The sequence below is a fragment of the Rhinatrema bivittatum genome, chromosome 1, assembly GCF_901001135.1.
Source record: "Rhinatrema bivittatum chromosome 1, aRhiBiv1.1, whole genome shotgun sequence".
In the NCBI taxonomy this organism is placed as follows: domain Eukaryota; kingdom Metazoa; phylum Chordata; class Amphibia; order Gymnophiona; family Rhinatrematidae; genus Rhinatrema; species Rhinatrema bivittatum.
The window spans coordinates 197,015,632-197,033,379 of record NC_042615.1 but is presented as its reverse complement, the minus strand read 5'-3'; the positions used below and the strand labels follow the sequence as shown (position 1 = coordinate 197,033,379).

Genomic DNA, 17,748 nt, shown 5'->3' with positions numbered 1-17,748 from the left:
TAATACTTTTCAATGTACCTATTCAGCCTATATGTCATTTGCCGACAGCTTTAGGGATTGGCTATCATTTATTTGCAAGGGATATTCAGTTTTTCATTTGTGTAGAGTCAACCATTTGAATGTTGTCTGCAGAGACAAAGTACTGGAGTTCAGATTGATCTCATCGATGAGGGATCTGAGGTAGATATTGAAAAGGGTGGAAAGGAGGATGGATCCCTGTGGGATACCACATAACAGGGGTTTGGGGAATGTGGAGTTTACCTTTGAGAAAGTCTCCAGCTGTCTATCTTGTATCAAAAACTGGTTGGACCAAGAACAAATTATCCTTGAATGTTAAGAAAAATGAGATAATGGTTCTAGCAAGATTTATGCTAACAGATATCCTAGATTCTCTCCACTTTAAAGGAGATGATATTCCTATATCCCACCAGGTTCATGATCTAGGGGTAATTTTGGACCCTGCCTTATCATTTCATCCACATGTTATCCAGTAAATAATAATAATAATGTTAAAGCTGTGGTGAAAGCAGTATTTTAGAAATTATACTTGCTGCAAAAAATTAAGCCATTCCTTGAGTTGGAAGACTTTCATACAATCCTACAAGCTGTGATTCTTGATGGGTTGCACTACTGCAATACAATATATGTGAGGTTGCCTGCTGTGACTTTTAGGGCATTCCAGATCTTCCAAAATGCGGCAACCAGATTCTGACTGGTGTAGTGTTGAGACCTGTTCTCATTGCAGTGGTTTCCTAACTATCTATAGGATCAAGTTTAAAAATTTGACTTTAATTCATAAAGCTTTAAATGGAGATACTTCCATGTGTATGAGTAGTATATTGAAACATATATAAACCTCTCTCTATTCACTAAGGGGTGGAATTTAAAATGTGCGTGCGTGCGGGTATTTTATAACATGTGCGCATGTGCAAGTGGGTCGGAACTCGCGTGCTTAGGGGGGGAAATTAAAAAAGCTATGTGCGGCGACGCGAGTAGGGCTTCTTCAGTTCCTTCCCAGTCCGCTCCAATTAAGGAGTAGCAGTAGACACTGCACGCCCGCTGGCTGCCGGCGTGCGCTTCCCCAGGACAGTGGCTAATGGCGCTGTCCCGGCCTGCCCCTAGCCTCACCTTGCCCAGACCACGCCCCCTGGCCTGCCCCTTTCAGACAGGCCGACACTTTGGCGTGTATTGGGGGATACTCGCGTGGCCAGGCTCGTTAAAAAATGTGCGTGTAACCTACGAAATTTATGCATGAGGCCTTTTTAAAATTGGGGCATACGGTTTTTAGGTCATAATCTCTTGGATATTCTATCCATATGGCTGGTTTGTCTTGCAGAATCATGTGAAAGGATGCTAGCAGTAGCTGGCCCCTTGGCCTGGAGTGTGCTTCCTAATACTCTGAAGCAAGAGCCATGCTTTAAATCTTTCCAGAAACAGTTCAAATCTATCTTATTTAAACAGAAATAGGTAGGAAGGTAATCTTAAGTAGCTAGTGAGCACAGTAAGCACTCTGGATTTTGGCACATCAAGGAGGACTAGCAACATCAAGTTGCAGAAGTAGAAGTTGAATGTGTGTCTAAGTTTGTATTATTAGTTATTTATAATTTTATGGATGTTTTTAGATGTGGTCTTCCTAGAGCCAAGGGTGGTATGCAATACAAATGTATTCCACACATTAAGAAAGGTGGAAAGAAGGCAAAACGATTACCGGCATGGTTAAAAGGGGAGGTGAAAGAAGCTATTTTAGCCAAAAGATCTTCATTCAAAAATTGGAAGAAGGATCCAACAGAAGAAAATAGGATAAAGCATAAACATTGGCAAGTTAAATGTAAGAAATTGATAAGACAGGCTAAGAGAGAATTTGAAAAGAAGTTGGCTGTAGAGGCAAAAACTCACAGTAAAAACTTTTTAAAATATATCCGAAGCAGAAAGCCTGTGAGGGAGTCAGTTGGACCGTTAGATGATCGAGGGGTTAAAGGGGCACTTAGAGAAGATAAGGCCATCATGGAAAGATTAAATGATTTCTTTGCTTCGGTGTTTACTGAAGAGGATGTTGGGGAGGTACCCGTAATGGAGAAGATTTTCATGGGTAATGATTCAGATGGACTGAATCAAATCACGGTGAACCTAGAAGATGTGGTAGGCCTGATTGACAAACTGAAGAGTAGTAAATCACCTGGACCGGATGGTATACACCCCAGAGTTCTGAAGGAACTAAAAAATGAAATTTCAGACCTATTAGTAAAAATTTGTAACTTATCATTAAAATCATCCATTGTACCTGAAGACTGGAGGATAGCAAATGTAACCCCAATATTTAAAAAGGGCTCCAGGGGCAATCCGGGAAACTACAGACCGGTTAGCCTGACTTCAGTGCCAGGAAAAATAGTGGAAAGTGTTCTAAACATCAGAATTACAGAACATATAGAAAGACATGGTTTAATGGAACAAAGTCAGCATGGCTTTACCCAGGGCAAGTCTTGCCTCACAAATTTGCTTCACTTTTTTGAAGGAGTTAATAAACATGTGGATAAAGGTGAACCGGTAGATATAGTATACTTGGATTTTCAGAAGGCGTTTGACAAAGTTCCTCATGAGAGGCTTCTAGGAAAAGTAAAAAGTCATGGGATAGGTGGTGATGTCCTTTTGTGGATTGCAAACTGGCTAAAAGACAGGAAACAGAGAGTAGGATTAAATGGGCAATTTTCTCAGTGGAAGGGAGTGGACAGTGGAGTGCCTCAGGGATCTGTATTGGGACCCTTACTTTTCAATATATTTATAAATGATCTGGAAAGAAATACGACGAGTGAGATAATCAAATTTGCAGATGACACAAAATTGTTCAGAGTAGTTAAATCACAAGCAGATTGTGATAAATTGCAGGAAGACTTTGTGAGACTGGAAAATTGGGCATCCAAATGGCAGATGAAATTTAATGTGGATAAGTGCAAGGTGATGCATATAGGGAAAAATAACCCATGCTATAATTACACAATGTTGGGTTCCATATTAGGTGCTACAATCCAAGAAAGAGATCTAGGTGTCATAGTGGATAACACATTGAAATCGTCGGTACAGTGTGCTGCGGCAGTCAAAAAAGCAAACAGAATGTTGGGAATTATTTGAAAGGGAATGCTGAATAAAACGGAAAATGTCATAATGCCTCTGTATCGCTCCATGGTGAGACCGCACCTTGAATACTGTATACAATTCTGGTCACCGCATCTCAAAAAAGATATAATTGCGATGGAGAAGGTACAGAGAAGGGCTACCAAAATGATAAGGGGAATGGAACAACTCCCCTATGAGGAAAGACTAAAGAGGTTAGGACTTTTCAGCTTGGAGAAGAGACGACTAAGGGGGGATATGATAGAGGTGTTTAAAATCATGAGAGGTCTAGAACGGGTAGATGTGAATCGGTTATTTACTCTTTCGGATAGTAGAAAGACTAGGGGGCACTCCATGAAGTTAGCATGGGGCACATTTAAAACTAATCGGAGAAAGTTCTTTTTTATTCAACGCACAGTTAAACTCTGGAATTTGTTGCCAGAGAATGTGGTTAGTGCAGTTAGTATAGCTGTGTTTAAAAAAGGATTGGATAAGTTCTTGGAGGAGAAGTCCATTACCTGCTATAAAGTTCACTTAGAGAATAGCCACTGCCATTAGCAATGGTTACATGGACTAGACTTAGTTTTTGGGTACTTGCCAGGTTCTTATGGCCTGGATTGGCCACTGTTGGAAACGGGATGCTGGGCTTGATGGACCCTTGGTCTGACCCAGTATGGCATTTTCTTATGTTCTTATGTTCTTATGTTTAAATAAATATCTACAATGGCTAAGCAACAAAGGGAGGAAGGTGAAGGAATAAAAACAAAGGAAAAATTGCTTTGTTACCCCGAATGAAGACTTATAGAAATAGCTCTAGCTGGGGCAGGTTTCAATTGTATATGGAGCCCAAAAGGTTGGGAGGAAGCTACCAGGCTCTTCAAAAACGAGAGAGGAATTTGGGCATGCTCATTCAGACCCTAACAGATGACTTCATTCCAGTTCATGAACATAGCTAATATAACCATAACAAATTTCTGTACTTCATTTTTCACACCCATTTTCCCTTTATTTTGCTTTGGTTAGATCAGTGGCTCTCAACCCAGCCTTTGGAGCACATCTTGCCAATCAAGTTTTCTGTATATCCAGAATGAATAAGCACGAGAGAGATCTGTCTGCACTGCCTCCATTGTATGCACATCTATCTCATGAATATTCATTGTGGAGATTCTGCAAACCTGACTGGCCCCAAGGACAGGGTTGAGAACCCATGGGTTAAATAATGCAACATTGTAGTTTCCCATCTTCCCTGGTGTTCTGTTGACACCTAGCACTGTCATCACTCTTGCATGACTGTCACATTAAGGAGACTTCCTCAAAAGTGCCAGTGCTGAGCATGGAGGACAGCGCGTTGGGCTTTTCTATACCCTGCCTGCTTTCCCTTGGATATGCATTATTATACATTACAAAGCAAGGCTGGAAACACGGGGAAATGCTTGCAACTTTGCATGTTTTACAGATCTACCAACCTGCATAGAGAGATTCTCAATATTTTCAAGAATATAAAAAGGAGTATTTATTCTTTGTGGATCTTCCCTAGTGAGTTTGGTGGCTTTTAATAGAATAATTGCCTTAGGTAATTTTTTGGTTAGAGGCATATCTTTAAAAATTATTCTAGATACCTTTCTTTTACATTTTCTGCAGAGAGAAGAACTGTATGCAAATTTGGGAAGAACTCCAAAATGTATTTGTTTACAAGAATCCATGCAGTGTTATGAAAGAAGATTATCAGCATTTATTGGATCTGACGGAACATCCATTACCCTGTAACAAGGTAATAATGTCAGATGTAAAATTGTAATGCTTTTTTTTCCTCTGTGTGCATGTCCTTTAAGATTCATTCATCCATCAGACATATGCTGTAGGTTGTTTGGGATTGAGAGCACCCTCTGATTAGCATCCTTATCACTTCATCAATTTCTGCAGAGAAGCCAAGGATTAAATAATTAAGAAAAACCGAATCACACTTTCAACTATAAAGCTGGTCCCCCTAGATCAGGTGCATTGATGGAGAAGTGTGACATAGCTTGCATTGCCCTTCCTCTACTGTTCTGAAGTTCATATAATGGACTTCACTTTCCCCTTTCATGAAGATTACATTTCTCTGGAGACAGAAGAAAATAAAAAAACAAAGACTTATAGCTTTGATTGCAGAGGAACATCTGTTTCTTCAGGCTCTTGTCCAGAACAATGCTTTCTAGTAGATTCTATTAAAGCATGGAATGTTTTTATGAAAGGAATAACTAGTGGTCTTATAATTACTCTCTGTAAAAGTCACAAGCTGTTGTTTCCTTAGAAAAATATTCTGTTCAGAAGAACATTACATTTTTTGCTGGTCAGGAAGTTCTAAACCAAGAGGTCATGACATGAGGCTGGAAGGGCCAAGACTCAGGATAGGAGCAACATAAAACAATATTTCTTTGCTGAAAGGTTAGCAGATTAATTGGAACGGTTTCCTAGTGAAGGTGGGAAAGGGGACAAGGGAGGGAAACTATATCAAAATTCAAGAGAACTTTGAATAAGAACAAAGGATTTTTTTTAATGGTCAAAACTTTTTATTTTATAACATATAAACCAACAAAAAAACCCCCCAAAACAAAACAGTTACATCTGTAGCTGCAATGGCAGGGAAGCATGAATAAAAACAGAGACCAAGTGAGGTTTGTGATCTTGTAGTAGGCAGGGGAAATTGATAGACTAGATAGGCTTTGCAATCTTTTTCAAAAGTGATCATATTCATAGAACAATTAATAACTAGAAAAGGAGGTCAGTAAAACTTTCTTAAACCAGAAACTGTCTTCAAGTTGATATTTTGATCCATCTGTTTTCTTCTGATAAGACTGAAATTAAAAGTCCTCTTACAATGGTGTTTCCCAACCTTTTCAAGCTCAAGGCCTACCTACTTTAACAAAAATGTTGTGTGGCACGCCAGCCTCCACAGGCAGTGCAGATACGGCCAAAACAAGAGCCAGGGTAGCACTGAAAGCTACCCTGGCTTTCAGTGCTACCCTCTTTCAAATTTTAAAACAAAGCGGGGGAATCCATCATGATGGACCTCTCTATCTATATACAAATGCCGGATGAGGGAAAAGTCGTTGTGATGTGGACTCCTGACTCAGTTACCTTGGCTGCTGCACGTGCCAGAGTTCCTCCGCTGCTGTTGCTCCCAGCACTCAAGAGTGAGTCACATCCAGTGCTCAGTGCACACTTTCCCCATCTCATTCAGCCTGGGGATAGGACAAGGCTGGAAAGACTCAGAGGAGGATGATCACGAAGGGAAAGGGAAACAGGTGCTGTGCGCAATGTGTGTACTGTACAATGCAGGGCCAAGCCATCTGCGCCCTACATGCTGCCCTTTTAACTACTACACTGTGGGGGCTCACGCTGTAGAAAGGAAGAAGAGGCATGCATGATTGCAGATGATCTCAGAAAGGAGCTCCTCTGGGTTTAAGGGCCACCACTAATGTCTCTAGTAGTTGCAAGCTGCTAAGAGCAGAGCACCAATGTTCCCACAGATTAGAGCATCAAGCAGTGGTGACATTTCTGTGGCACACCTGATCAAGCCTGAAGGCACATGCCGCTAGTTAGGAAACACTGTTTTACAACATATGAGGGTGGATTTTCAAAGGCCCGTGCACGTAAAAATCGGGGTTTATGCACGTGGCCGGGCCTTGCGCGTGCTGCGTGCATTTTAGAACGTGCCTGGCCACGCGCCTAAACCCCACTACGCGCACAAGTGCCGGGCCTCTCTGGGGGGGGGGGGGGGGGGGGGGGAGGCCGGGAGGCGGGGTCGGGGCAGGGAGGGGCGGAGCAGGGCAGGACGGAGGCTGCTGTCCCGGGGGAAGGAAGCATGCCAGCAGCTGGTGGCTCGTGAAACTTGCTTCTGCTCTGGAGGAGAAGTAAGTAATAAAATAAAAAAATTTCGGCTAGATAGGTAGGAGTTAGGGGTCGGGGTGGAGAGGGGAAAGTGAAGGAAGGTTAGGCAGGGGTGTAGGGAAGTTCCCTCCCAGTCCGCTCCTTAATTGGAAATTCGGCCCCCGCCCCTGCATGCGTCGCATGCACATGTGCGCACGGATTTTAAAATCGATCCATTAGAAAATAGCATTTAATAGAATTTTGTTAAGTAATTATTTGAAATCTGTGTTTCTTTTATCAGTTGTTTTTGTTAGTTATTTCAACTACAAATGGATTGAAACTGCAACATTTGTTACCATCACTATCACCATCATCATCATTTATATCTACCATGCTTTTCACCAAGAGAGCTCAAAGTGTATTATAACAGGTTAGTGTCTACAGTGGATATACAGAACAGTAAAAATATACAGAAAAAAAATGGTCCAGTGTAGTACATAAATAGTGCAGTACAGAACGTACTGTTACAATAGGTTAATAACACAGTGACAGTGACAGAGAGTAAAAAAATAGCACAGTACCAAATGTACTGTTATAGCAGGCAGGATCTGTCGTAGAAATAAGTTTTGAGAAATAAATACTAGATACATAGAGTCGGATTTTAATATCTATGCGCGGGCGTAGATTTGTGCGCGCAACCCAGCGCGCACTGATCTACATCCGTTTATAACATGTGTGTGCAGCCGCGGGCATGTTATAAAATCCGGAGTTGGCGCGCGCAAGGGGGTGCACACTTGTACACCTTGCGCGCGCCGAGCCCTAGGGGACCCCCGATGGCTTTCCCTGTTCCCTCCACCCCCCCACCTTCCCCTCCCTTCCCCTACCTAACCCGCCCCCTAGCCCTACCTAAACCCCCCCAACCTTTATTTAGCAAGTTGCGCTTGCCTCCGGGCAGGCGTAGGTTGCGTGCGCCGGCCGAGTGCCGGTGCGCGATCCCTCGGCCTAGCAGCCTTAGGGAGGCCTCTGGCCACGCCCCCGACCGCCCCCTGTCCTGCACCTTTTTTAAAGCCCTGGGACATACGCACGTCCCAGGGCTTGCGCGCATCGCCGGGCCTATGCAAAATAGGCTCAGCGTGCGTAACTCCCCTGCACGCGTAAATCCACCAGCTGGATTTACACGCATTGGGCTTTTAAAATTTGCCCCATAGTCATACATAATTTATAAATTGTGTAATGTGGAGCAAATTCAGGCCTAGATTCATCAAAATGATATAAATTTTGCATGAATAATGCCCGCAATAAGGAAAAGGGGTGTGGCTATGATAATTTTAGAGTTTCTGCACCGTGTGCTATTTTAGCGCTTCGCATAGGTATTTTATCGCAATGCATGTTAAATTTATCACTTCATAAGCTGCGAAGTGCCCAGACATGCATTTTCTTATGTTGGGCTGCTGAGAGAGAGAGAGAGAGAGAGAGAGAGAGAGCCTCTTTATAAGGCCTTCATAGTAGTAAACTATTTATTTCTGTATAGGATGGACTCTATAACAGTGTACTATCAAGCTAGGGTGAGAGAACATTGTAGAAATCTCATTTTTGTGAGGCTTTCCTCCCTCGAAATGACGTCAAATCTTCACTGAGGTGTACAGTGCTGTACGTATGTCTCACTCTGCATGTCAAACTGGACCCAAAACCCTAAACCACCACTAAAACCTCACCTCGTGTTATTAGCTTTCTCTCCTATAGTGATATAAATAGTTGAATACTGTGAAGGCCTCCCCAGAGGTTCTCTCTCTCTCTTTCTTGGATTTTGGTGTTCATATCAGAACAAACAGCACTTCAAAACACACCACAAATGTTAAGAGGAGTTTAAGAACAGCAGAATCCCAAGATTTAGCTGTGTTCAGCGCAAAGTAAGTTATTTATACAGCTTTGTGAGAGCAGCGTTGCGGCAGCTTCAACCCTCTGCATCTGGTTAGGTGCAGAGCATAACTGGTAGTCTGTTTCTGGGTATCCTGATTGGATCACTATATATTTTTTTTTTAATTTGCTCACTGGTATTGTGAACCTTTCTCTTACACAGGGCATTGTTCCTGATTTTTGTAAACAAGCTGTGGTAACCCCAGTTTTCAAAAACGCCAACCTACCTATTTCCTCTGTTAGTAGCTATAGACCTAACAAAACTGTTAGAGAAGCTGGTCTTGTCTCATTGTACTAAATTTGTTCAAGATAATCACTTGTTGCATCTCAATCAAAATGTCTTTAGAGCCTGTCATAGTACTGCAACTTTCTTACTCTCTTTGTATGATTACATCTTATGGCATTTTGATTTGGGGAACTCCCTAACCTCGGTATCAGTGGATGTTTCCACAGGCTTCAACTGTGTCGATTATTCTGTTCTTTTGGATCGATTGCAGTATTATGGTTTTAGAGGAGTGATCTTTTCCTGTTTTCGTTGTTATCTATCACAGCGTAGATTTCATGTCAAATCTGGCCAGTCCATCTCGTCCTGGAAGTCTTTAGAGAGAGAGGTTCTCAGGGTTCGGCTCTCTGCTCTATGTTGTTTAATCTATATTTGGCACTATTGTGTTCAATAACTGCTTCTTTCATAGATGATTTCAAAATCTACATGGATGATATTCAGCTAGTATTTCCTGTTACCACTTCTTTAGCTACCGTATGTGAGAGGATAGAATCTGTGTCTCTTCTGTAAACTATTGGCATAAAATCAGTGGCCTAACTGTCAGTCTAGCTAAAACTGAACTTCTATGGTTAAGAAGACAACCTTCCTTCTTGCCTTTTACCTAAAATTGTTGTTGATGGCCTTACACTTACTTTTGCTACTACTATTCGGGACCTGGATGTTCTTTTAGATACTGCCTTCTCTCTCAAGCCTCAATTGAGAGCAGTAGTCTGGTCATCTTTTTTTTAAGCTACGGATGTTTCGCCCTTTGAAATTTATTCTGCCTGCCAATGACTTTAGAATTGTAGTTCAAGCTTTCATTTTCTCTACCTTAGATCACTGCAGTTCCCTATATGTTGGTTTGCCACAGTATATGCTGGGTTCTCTTCAACTGCTTCAAAATGCTGCCATTCGCCTACTCTTTTCACTTTCACTCAGAGATTTTATTTCTCCCATGCTTCGGCAGTTTCATTGGCTCCCAGTAAAATATAGAACCCAATTTAAGTTGATGACTTTAGTTTATAAAGCTCTTCACTTAGATGGTCCAATTTATCTCACCAGTAAGTTAGCCAAGTAGGTTCCCCTGCAGTCTGTCAGATCAGCTGATCACGACTTATTGTCTGTTCCTAATGTTAAAAGTTGTCATTTGCAAATAATTCATGTTAGAGCTGTTGCGCTAGGGGGTGGACCCTTGTCCTGGAGCAGTGGAGAACAGCTCCCTGGTAGGGACCAGGAAGCACCTGCCCCCAGGGGGCAGAGCACTGGAGGAGACAGAGACTAGGATGAGCTTCACCATTGGAAGCCCGAAATCCCCCCGGGAGGAGCCTGTAGGGACCCGGGCCACTTGGACTTAGGTGGGCCTCACAGGGTCTTTTGGAGAGATGAAGGTCAGGCGTGCCCACAGACAGGAGGGGAGCGTGGTCAGGTTTGAGACTGGAGGTCAGGTGGAGCAAGGAAGACCAGAACAGCGTAGGTGATGACAAGGCTAGGAACAGAGCCAGAATCTTGAGATGTGGTCAAGCAGGCAGAGGTCAGAATCCGGGGATCAGTCCGAGGAGTGGTCAGCAAAGCAAGGGTCAGGCTCCGGAGGTCAGACGAGGTCACAGGCAGGCCGAGGTCAGAAGGCAGACAGCAGGCAGACAAGTCGAGGAACAGGCTGAGGTCAGAAGGCAGGCAGGCAGGTCAAGGAGCAGACTGAGTCAGCAGGCAGGCAGCAGGCAGGCAGGTCGGGGAGCAGACTGGAGTCAGAAGGCAGGCAGCAGGCAGGCAGGTCGGGGAGCAGACTGGAATCAGAAGGCAGGCAGCAGGCAGGCAGGTCGAGGAGCAGACTGAGGTCAGTACCAGAGAGACAGTCCGAGGGTACTACCTGGGTAGATGAACAGACGAACAGGAATAGGAGGACGCTGGAGAACTAGGATGCAGGAACAAGGCAGGAACAAGGCGGGAACAGAAGGATCCTGGAACGAGACTTGGAACAAGACTGGAACAAGGTTCAGACACAGTGATAATCTAGCAAGACACTAACCCGATTGCCAAGGCAAGGAAGTACAAGCAGGGACCTGAAGTTCATTCCTGTCAAGGTATATCCACAACAAACCCATTTAGAGACACTGCCCCTGAGAGATAACCACAAGGACATATGGTAAGTACAGGAAATGGTCACATTTTGAAGTAAGGCTTGACCTTATTTGATCTGCTTAGGGCAGATTTAATATATCGTATATCAGAGAACATCAGATTTGGAAAAAGTGATAATTAGTAAGGGGTTTATAGACAGGGGGTTCAGATTACAGCTGTGAAACGAATGTTGTTTCAAAGAACCAAGATTTTACTTGTTACCTAAAACTATTAGATCGGAAGCTAATCTAATATGAGGTGGTAGAGAGTTTTATAGGATAGGGATGGATCCTGAGAAGAGTCTCTTTTCTGGTTCTGGTGAGAAGTATTTTCTTACGGGCCGGCATCATTAGTAGAAGTGAGCGCAGATGGCAGGAATGTGTAAAAAGAGTGAGACATCTGCTGATGGTTAGGAACAAGATTTTAAATTTGACTGGGAGCCAGTGTAGGGTTTTTAGGACTGGTGTGATTCATTAAAATTTACATGCATTTAGCATCGTTCGTTCTGCAGTATTCCATATGAGTTGCAGATGTAGGTATGGTTTGTTTGGGATTCTGATGCAAAGTGAGTTATAGTAATCCAGATGGGAGATTACACATCCCTGAATAACGGTAGCAGAGGTAATGCATTTGAAGAAATGACAAAAATGATAAGAGTTAGCTTAATTGGAAGAAAGTTGATTTGACTAGTAATAGGACCTGGGCTTTGGTGATGAGCCGAGAGTCCAGTTTGAAGCCAAATCTCCAGGCTTGAGAGCTGAAGGGAAGGGCTGCCCCTTTAAGGGTAACATTTGAGCATGGGTGTGTGTGAGGCCTTTTTCCAATCCATAATACCTTATTCTTTTCTGTGTTTAGTTTCAGTTTATTTTGGCACAGCTAGTCCGAGATCTTTCCTAAGCAGTTTGTTAGGTTTGTAATTTCCTTGTCAGTGCTTGAACCAAGAGGGATCAGCAGCTGAATATCATCAGCATAGGAGCAGTAGATGAGCTGATAGTCTCTGATGAGTTGGCCTAGGAGGGGGAGGAGGTCATGCAAATGTTGAACAGGAGAGAGGGGGAAGGATATAATCCAAGTGAGTCAGTCTGAAACTGATTTTGCAGAAATGATTGAACTAAGCAAGTATTGACTTTATAGTCCTAGGTCTTTTAAGCAAGAGATTAGAAATTCTTAGTCAACAATGTTAAATGCTGCTGAGAGGTCAAGGAGTACCAGCACAACTGATTGCCTATGATGTAAACAGAGTTGTAATTCATTGACCAAGCCTCCTAGTGCAGTTTCTGTGCTGTAGTGAGGCCTGAAGCTAGATTAAAATGGTCCAAGCTATTTATGATCTGCAGGAACTCACAGCTGTTTCGATGATCTTACCTAAGAATGGAAAATTAGAGAATGGGCAGTAATTACACCAGACATTTGTGTCCAACTTGTTTTCTTTGTAATGTAGCTCTCACAATTATGTTTTTAAGCACTCCGGTAGGTGGTTCTCTACTAATGATGCATTGATGGTGGGTTAAGGTGACCAAGTAATTTGGATTTGGCTTCTTTGATTATCCAGGAGCAAAAAAAAAGATCTTCCTGGCATATTGTAGCTTTGAGGTCAATGAGAAGAATGTTGGTCTCTTCGCCTCATAGTAGGCAAAATTGGTGAGAGTGTGGGAAGGCGTAGTGTGTTGTGCCTGTGGTAGACTTATTACAGTATTTCTATCCAGTTCTGTCCAGATGCATGTGATTTTGTCAATAAAAAATGTAAGTAGTTTGTTGCAGTGTATTTGAAGGGGGCAGAGGGGGGCAGGAAAAATGTGGAGCCTAGGAGATTATTGTCATGAATAGTTCTCTTGGGTGAGTTTTTTCTTGGTCAATTGTTTCTGTGAAATAAGCCTTTTTTTTTGCTTTGATAATAGCCTTGCAGTAGACTGCCAGGTGTTGTCTGCAGTTATTCCTATTGTGCTGTGATGTTGATTTCCGTCATTTTTGTTTTAGCCGTCTGTCAATTTGCTTTAATTCTTTTATTTCTGGTGTAAACTAGGAAATAGGTTTGGGATTTTTGATGTGGCAGATTTTCACTTGGGCAATAGCATCCATGTTTATTTTGAGATCTGTGTTTCAGATGTCAACCAGAGAGGTTGCAGCAGTTGGTATGAAGCCAATATCAGGGCTAGTGTGATGCATACAGTACGAGTAGGTTTGTTGACTAATTGAGTTAGGTCTATGGCTTCCGATAATGTCAGATTCCAAGTTTCTTTTAATACTTTTTTTAGTTATTTGATTATATTTTATGTATTTTATGATTGTTTTGATTGTAAGCTGCACTGGATGGAATTTTTCCTGGAAGTTTGTGGAATATAAGAATTTTTAATTTAAATAAATATAGTGTGGTATTTTATCATGGATACTGAAATAGTCTAGGATTAGTGTTCTAGGATGCACTCTGATATCTCTGATATTAATGTTAGGAGGTCCTATAGAGCTTTATTCATGTCTGATGGTGGGTGATACACTAAGCAGATCTGTTATTTGGAGTAGGCATCAGGCTGCAGGAAGACTCTAAGCCCTCCTGGGCAGGGAAATATCTACAATACATGAATTGTAATTCGCATTGAACTTGGATTTGGAAAAAGTGAGTAATTAAATCTAAAATCCAATTCTACCCAATCCAAGAAGGACTTGACTCCCTTGACCTCCCGTATAGGGGAGTGGATCAGGCTTAGTGTTTCTTTAGAAATTATTGCTACCCCATCTCATTTACTTCTATGTGGGTTTGGGAATAGGTCAAGCCTTGAGGGCAAATTTTGAGAAACTGGGGCATGTCGGCCTTCTATGCCCATGTTTCTGTTAGGCATATTTATTTATTTATTTATTTATTTATAGGCCACTTAAATCAAGGCCCTAAATGGTGTACAAATCAACATTCATAATCCAAACAAAATAGCATAATCAGAAAAAATAATAAATACAAATCAGTAATAAAGTCTGAGCAACTATAGCTGTCCTTTGGTAATAGGAGAGCAGACTATGAGTAGAAGGCCAGTTTGAAAAAGAAAGTTTTAACTATTTCCCTAAAGGTTGTATGACAGTCCATGAGACGAAGTTCCTGGGGCAAAGTGTTCCATAACATTGGTGCCACAACTGAGCATTCTTGCTCCCTCATGTCCATCAGTCTCACCTGCTTTACAGAGGAACATCCAACAAGCCTCTTTGTGCAGAGTGCAATGCTCGATCTGGATTATAGATATGAAGTAGAGCATTGGTCCATGGAAATGCATCAAGGGCCAGTAACTTGTGCACAACCCAGCCGTTTTATACTGAACTCTCTACCGGATAGGGAGTCAATGGAGGCCGCAAAGTACTGGGGTAATGTGGTTTCTAATGCTGTCACTGGATATCAGATGAGGGGCAGCATTCTGGAGTAATTGGAGCACTTTGGTAGCTGTTAGTGGGGCTCTCAAATACATAATATTATAATAATCAATTGCAGGAAAGATCAGGGCTTGTACAACTGAGTGAAAGGCATCTGGAATTAATAACAAGCGCAATTTGTAAAATCCAGTTTTAAAAACAGATCTAATCTGTGGGGTCATTGTCAATTTAGAGTCCATAATGAGACCAAGACTCTGCACAAGGAAAGATTTCTATTTCAATATCATCCACTTTGAAAGCAGGGGGGATTAAGAAATTCTCCTTATGTCGGATTACCACAACATTAGCAGGTTCACCTATGAATAAATTATGTATTTGGTCCAACTTGTTATGGATAGATTGGATGTTCAGGGAACATTTTACCTGACAGTTACCTCCACTATGCATTGAGTTTCTTTTTGGGGAAGAGTGACAGACCTGAGGTCTCTCATATATTTTCACAGTTAAAGGTGTAGTTTGGGGAGTATCTATTCTGACCTGTGATAGTTATGATTGATGATGAAGCAGGGGAGGTGGAGGCTAGGTTGGAATGAGGCGCACATTGAAATAATTGGTGGGGGAGGCATGTGGTGAGTGGGCAAGGACAGTGGAAGTAGCTTACAGTCCCTCTGAGTCAAAGCAATGCTGAATGCTGCCAGAAATGGTAAGAATGCACCATGCTCCTGACAGCCGTGGGGTTTTAGGGAGATTATAGAAACATAGAAACATAGAAATGATGGCAGAAGAAGACCAACGGCCCATCTAGTCTGCCCAGCAAACTTCACACTTCTTTTTTCTCATACTTATCTGTTTCTCTTGGCTCTTAGTAACCTTTTTGGTTCTATTTCCCTTCCCCCCTCCATTAATATAGAGAGCAGTGTTGGAGCTGCATCTAAGTGAAATATCTAGCTTAATTAGTTAGGGGTAGTAACTGCCGCAATAAGCAAGCTACACCCATGCTTGTTTACCCCGACTGTGTAATTCCAGGTGGGAAGGGGAAGGTTGGGGTTAGGAGGAGGTTAGAAGCTGCAAATGTTTGGCAAATTTGGGGGGGAGGCTCCTTAGGCAGATATAGCCCACAAAGTGTTTTCCTTCACTTGCCAGGCTTAGGGCGGGGGAGAGGAATGGAATGGATTCTATGCCCAACTTCATTTTTAGTGATCTTTGACCTGTTATGTATCAAAAAATCAACCTAATAAATGAAGGTTGACTGACGTGCCGCAAATGCGCAGTAGAGAGCAGCTCTACTGCGCATGTGCGGGCAAGCACGTCGGTCTCACTAAAATGGCGGCGGCGGTGGCATCGGGCGGCGGCGTTGTTGAACGGCGGCGGCGACGATGAGGAGCGGCGGCGGTGGCATCGGGCGGCGGCGGCGTTGTCAAGCGGCCGTGGCGGCGGCGACGAGGAGCAGCGGCGGCGGCGACGAGGAGCAGCAGCGGCGGCGACGAGGAGCAGCAGCGGCGACGGCCAGTAGCGAGGGAGGAGCGAAGGAGGAGCAAGTGAGAGGGAGGGAGGAGAGAGAGAGGGAGGGACTGAGTGAGAGGAAGGGAGGAGAGAGGGAGGGACTGAGTGAGAGGGAGGGAGGAGAGAGAGAGAGGGACTGAGGGAAGGAGGAGAGACAGAGACTGAGTGAGAGGGAGGGACTGAGTGAGAGGGAGGAGAGAGAGAGAGACTGAGTGAGAGGGAGGGAGGAGAGAGAGAGAGAGACTGTGTGAGAGGGAGGGACTGAGTGGGAGGGGGCGTGAGAGGGAGGGACTGAGTGGGAGGGGGCGTGAGAGGGAAGGGTGAGGGAGTGAGAGAGGGAGGGAGAGAGAGGGAGGGAGAGAGGGAGGGGGCGTGAGAGGGAGGGACTGGGAGAGAGGGAGGAGTGAGTGTGTGGGAGGGGTGGGGAAGAGTGAGGGGAGAGAGAGAATGAAGGGGAGGTGAGAGACAGAGGGATGTGAGTAAGTGGAAGGGTAAGAAGTTGTGGAGCAGAGAAAAAGGGAGTGGAGGAGGGCTGAGGGAGAGGGGATGGGATTGAGAGAGGGTGGGGAGTGACTGAGGGAAGGGGAGAGAGGTGGGAGTGACTGAGGGAAGGGGAGGGGGGCGTGAGAGGGAGGGACTGGGAGGGAGGGAGAGGGAGGAGTGAGTGTGTGGGTGGGAGGGGGTGGGGAAGAGTGAGGGGAGAGAGAATGAAGGGGAGGTGAGAGACAGGGATGTGAGTAAGTGGAAGGGTAAGAAGTTGTGGAGCAGAGGAAAAGGGAGTGGAGGAGGGCTGAGGGAGAGGGTGGGGAGTGACTGAGGGAAGGGGAGAGAGGTGGGAGTGACTGAGGGAAGGGGAGGGAGGTGAGAGTGAGGGGAAGGAGGCAGTGGGAGACAGAGGGTGAGTAAGACTGAGTGGAGGGAAGGGGGTGAGTGAACGAGGGGAAGGGGGAGTGAGGGAGAAAAAATGTAGAAGGGTGCTGTGTTTGAAAATGGACTGAAATTTTTTTTTAATGTAGCCCGTTTTAACGGGCTTAACGGCTTGTAAATACATAAAATAAATCCTAACCGGCTATATATTTAGTATATGCAGTTAAGGTAAAAGTTAGGTAGATGTACATACCCATATAACTTTAAATCTAACTGGTTATATTCAAAACATAGATGGATAGATTTAAAAGTTATCTGGGTAACACTAACTGGATAACTTTAGCTGAATATATTTGGCAAGAGATTTGTCCTGTTGAATATCTGCCCAGCAAGTATTTTTTTCTTTTAGGCTAGTACTGCCACCTAGTGCATGTTACCCCCATGCCTTCTGGTAAGGGTAGTAACTGCCACTCTGTGCAGGTAACACTTGTAGCCAGCTACTAATTTTGTCCCCTATTTTTTTAGCCATTTAAAGGGGGTTGCATTTTTTAGGTCCACCCCTTGCTTTTACCCCACCTCTTTGTGGGATGGATCTCAGGGGTATAAATTGCCACAGAGCAAGTGCTGTAGTTGGTGAGTGTGGTGGCTTAGTGGCTGCTTCCCTGCTGGACTGTTACAGAGGAGTTGGAGTTTTGGAGAAATATTGTGGAGTTTTGAGGAGCTTGGATGTTTGGAAGATTTTTGGAGTGAAAAGGAATTTTTCCTTC

At 43.6% G+C, this 17,748-nt stretch overlaps 1 protein-coding gene across 1 annotated transcript in view; it reads left to right on the top strand.

Annotated features, from left to right (window-relative positions):
- Positions 1–17,748, top strand: part of LOC115085097 (ADP-ribosyl cyclase/cyclic ADP-ribose hydrolase 1-like) — a 91,108-nt gene that overhangs the window by 22,725 nt on the left and 50,635 nt on the right. Inside the window, exon 2 of the mRNA XM_029590699.1 lies at positions 4,750–4,879. Within this exon, the coding sequence (XP_029446559.1) occupies positions 4,750–4,879 (130 nt within the window). The remainder of the gene's footprint in view (positions 1–4,749; positions 4,880–17,748) is intronic.